The sequence below is a fragment of the Gossypium hirsutum genome, chromosome D12, assembly GCF_007990345.1.
Source record: "Gossypium hirsutum isolate 1008001.06 chromosome D12, Gossypium_hirsutum_v2.1, whole genome shotgun sequence".
In the NCBI taxonomy this organism is placed as follows: Eukaryota; Viridiplantae; Streptophyta; class Magnoliopsida; order Malvales; family Malvaceae; genus Gossypium; species Gossypium hirsutum.
This window is the reverse complement of record NC_053448.1, coordinates 28,601,108-28,604,988: the sequence shown is the minus strand read 5'-3', so window position 1 is coordinate 28,604,988 and position 3,881 is coordinate 28,601,108. Positions and strand designations below refer to the sequence as shown.

At 38.6% G+C, this 3,881-nt stretch overlaps 1 protein-coding gene across 1 annotated transcript; it reads left to right on the top strand.

The window, feature by feature from the left end:
- Positions 1 to 1,142: 1,142 nt before the first annotated feature.
- Positions 1,143 to 3,385, top strand: LOC107945700 (probable N-acetyltransferase HLS1). The gene is made up of 3 exons (XM_016879793.2): positions 1,143 to 1,795; positions 1,918 to 2,093; positions 2,193 to 3,385. Exons 1-3 carry the CDS (start codon positions 1,613 to 1,615, stop codon positions 3,058 to 3,060), a joined length of 1,227 nt encoding a protein of 408 aa, XP_016735282.2. The 5' UTR covers positions 1,143 to 1,612; the 3' UTR covers positions 3,061 to 3,385.
- The last annotated feature ends 496 nt before the right edge of the window (positions 3,386 to 3,881 follow it).

Here is a 3,881-nt window from a genome sequence, read left to right as displayed (position 1 = left end):
ATTCAAGATATAAGCACGAGTAATGTTCAATGAAGTGTTGGCTTTAAACTTGCCTTGAGGGATGTATCTTCTTATCTGCTCGGGTTGAGATCCTTAAGGAACCTCAGGAAAATTACCCTATGTTTGCGTTTTCTGCTGCTCGTCACCTCGGGCACGCAAAGCCTGATTGGGCGACCCCTATCTATTGCGAGCTCCTTCTCTTTCTCTGATTTGTCTACCATCTCTTTGAAATGTGTCATGCGTCACCCTCTTAATCTCTTCTACCTCCGCGAACTTGTGAGCCCGCTCATATAAGTTTGCCAAACTCTATGCTTGTTATCAGTAAATGAGTACTGAACATGTTCATTCTACACTTCGATAATGAAGGCATCGGTGGCCCACTAGTCCTCCAGGTTCTTCGTATTCATTTGTTTGGTTGAATGTAATACTCATTTAATGGATTGAGTATTGCTTTCCTATTACTTGTCTTCCCGTAATAACTATTCTTTAGTTTCACCAAAGAATGACTATTCCATGCAACATTGAGTAAAAAAATATTAATTTCTAGCTTAGTCCTTAATTTAAAACTTAGACTTAGAAAATATAAAAATAAAATATTTAAAATATTTGAATATAATTTAATATAAAATATTTAATTTCAAAACATAATTTAAAATAAAACATTTTAATGGGCGAATAAAAATATAGTAAAATAAAAAATGTTAAAACATTAAATGTCTTTGAACATGTAATAGGTAGAGAATTTTCATCTTTCATGAAACGACAAAATAAAGTCGTTATGTATGTGGAAACGATGGTCACGATATGATGATGCTGCTGCTGCTGCTGATGATGATGATGGATGGATGGGTGGGTGGAATTGGAGGAGGGGGAGATTGGAGGGAAGGGAAATGATTGCCAAATGGGGCATGATGGCAACGCCTCCATCCTTAGAAATTAAATGATTAAAATGAAAAAACAGAAAAAAAAAGAAAAACAATAAAACTGCGCAGCCATAGCCGCCATTTCCAGTTCCACCCTTTTTGTGATGATTAATAATAAAAATTGTTATTATTGTTTTTCCATTTATTTACAATCTCTCCCATTTTAACTTTCTTTCTATAAGATAATATTTTCGTTACTAGTTTTAAAAAGAAAGAGAGAGAGAAAAGAGATAATATAGACAGACAGAAAGACAAGAGAGAGGGAGAGATAGAGACTTTTAAAAGCACTGAATTAAATAAAAAAAGCCAGAAAAGAAAAGGAAAGGTTTAGTGATTCTAGAGATAGATAGTAAAAAGAAGAAGCCAACCAGTATTTAAAGGCAGCTTCAAACCAATTGTTGCTCTGGCCATCAACTTCTCCGTATTTCCTCTCCTATGTCAAGGAAAAAAAACCCAAGAAGAAAATAAATACACAACAAGAAGCCCTTAGCTTAGCTTTTTTTCTTATGATCTCGAAGTCCTAAGCTTTCTACACCTTCTCTCTTTACTGCTTTTGCTTGTTTCAGACGTTATTGAGGGCTACTCTCTGACCTTGAAAAAGCTGCGTTTTCACCTATATAAACCCTTGTTTCCTTTTCCATCCATTTTCACTTTCACTATAACATAAAGTGTGAAAAAGAAGGAAAATTATGGGAGGTGATGACGAGTGCGTTATAGTGGTACGGGAGTTTGATCCTAGTAAAGATTTAGCAAGTGTAGAAGAAGTTGAAAAACGATGCGAAGTTGGTCCCAGCGGCAAACTCTCTCTCTTTACCGACCTCTTGGGTGACCCTATTTGCCGGGTCCGCCACTCCCCTGCTTTTCTCATGCTGGTACTACTCCTTTTCCCTCCATTACTACTACCCCATGCTTCTTGCTTCTTCTTGCGTTGTTGCCTTTATTTTTTTTAAAGGAAAAAACAAAAACACTCATATTGGTTTATGTAATCAAACAGGTGGCTGAATTAAGCTCCACCAAAGAAATAGTTGGGATGATAAGAGGTTGCATAAAAACCGTTACTTGTGGCAAAAAGCTCTCTCGGAATACCAAAACCAATGATCCCTCCAAACCTCTCCCTGTTTACACCAAAGTCGCTTACATTTTAGGCCTTCGGGTCTCCCCTTCGCACCGGTATTTACTGCTCCACCCAATCATTAACATTCCTTTAATACGTTAAAACCTATAGTAATCAATGGTCTTAATTTTCTTCTTTTTTTTTTAATTTCTCAGGAGAATGGGAATAGGGTTAAAGCTGGTACTAAGAATGGAAGAGTGGTTTGTCCAAAACGGCACTGAATACTCTTACTTAGCCACGGAAAACGACAACCAAGCTTCCGTTAATCTCTTCACTGATAAATGCGGCTACTCCAAGTTCCGTACCCCTTCCATTTTGGTTAACCCCGTTTTCGCCCATCGACTCCCTGTTTCCAACCGAGTCTCTCTGATTAAGCTGTCCCCATCCGACGCCGAGTCGCTATATCGGCGTCGTTTCTCCACCATCGAGTTCTTCCCTCGCGACATTGACTCGGTGCTTAATAACAGACTCAGCCTGGGGACCTTTTTGGCAGTGCCACGTGGATGTTGCTATACGCAAGAAACGTGGGCCGGGTGTGATAAGTTTTTATCCGACCCGCCAGAGTCATGGGCGGTTTTGAGTGTGTGGAATTGCAAGGACGTGTTTAGGTTGGAAGTCCGGGGCGCGTCGAGGATGAGGAAAACGTTGGCTAAAACGACAAGGATAGTGGACAAGTTGTTGCCGTTCTTGAGGTTACCGTCGATTCCGGAAGTGTTCAAGCCGTTCGGTTTGCACTTCCTGTACGGGGTGGGAGGGGAAGGGCCATCGGCGGCGAAGTTGGTTTATGCGCTGTGTGCACACGCGCATAACTTGGCCAAAGAAGGAGGGTGCAGTGTGGTGGCGACTGAGGTGGCGAATGGTGAGCCGTTGAAAGCTGGGGTCCCACATTGGAAAAGGCTATCGTGCGATGAAGATTTATGGTGCATCAAACGGCTTGGGGAAGACTACAGTGACGGGTCCGTCGGTGACTGGACAAAATCACCCCCTGGACTTTCAATTTTTGTAGACCCCAGAGAATTCTGAACTTCAAAAGTCTAAATACCCAAGAATGCAAAATCTATATACTAATATAATATAATATTTAATATTTAATATTTTTTTTAAAATATTTGGGATTTTGGGGGAGAGAAAAGTGGGACTGAGAAGATATGGGTTTTCGGTGTACCAAAGAATATGAATATCCCCTGTTTTATATATATTATTTGTTAGGTCTATCGATTTTGTTTTTGTAAATGGATTTGGCTTTTAAGATCTTGTTTTAGCCAAACAAATATCTCTTTTTTTACTTTACGGTCCTTTTAATAGGGGATGGTATATCATTTTAATCAGAATATCCCTTTAAAGTCAATTATATGCGTATATAAGAATTTTCTCCATTTACCCTCCATCTTTTATAGGAAGAACACATCCAAGGCAAATAAAAATACATCGGATCACATGGGCATAAAAATGGAACCTAAAAAATTTTAAAAAGCTTTTGGTGTTGTTAATGGAATCTTTAGTATAAGTATTGAATATAAAAAGACTTGAGATGGATGATGATGATGGGAGATTTGGCTTTTAGCTGCTATGGGTGTTTCATCTTTGGCTTAGGAAGGTACACACTGAAATTGATAGGAAATATTTCTTTCAATGCTTGTCTTTTTTAGTTTGAAACCATGGGCCATGTACATGTAGGATAGATCCTAGGATTGTGATATTTTTTCCTTCTTTTGTTCATGACAACAAACCCATCCCCCTTTTTTCTTAAAAAAGACAAAAATAATGATAATCATGTATGAGTAACTTTTAGTTAAGGCTGTAGCTGTTATTTGGAACAAATGCTATTCGAGCCGGTCAGAATT

What these genes read in the sequence shown, in the direction of transcription:
- LOC107945700 (XM_016879793.2), top strand. Translation starts at nt 1,613, where the DNA reads ATGGGAGGTGATGACGAGTGCGTTATAGTGGTACGGGAGTTTGATCCT. An exon ending in CCCCTGCTTTTCTCATGCTG is followed by an intron (nt 1,796 to 1,917) that starts GTACTACTCCTT and finishes GTAATCAAACAG; the next exon opens with GTGGCTGAATTAAGCTCCAC. An exon ending in CGGGTCTCCCCTTCGCACCG is followed by an intron (nt 2,094 to 2,192) that starts GTATTTACTGCT and finishes TTAATTTCTCAG; the next exon opens with GAGAATGGGAATAGGGTTAA.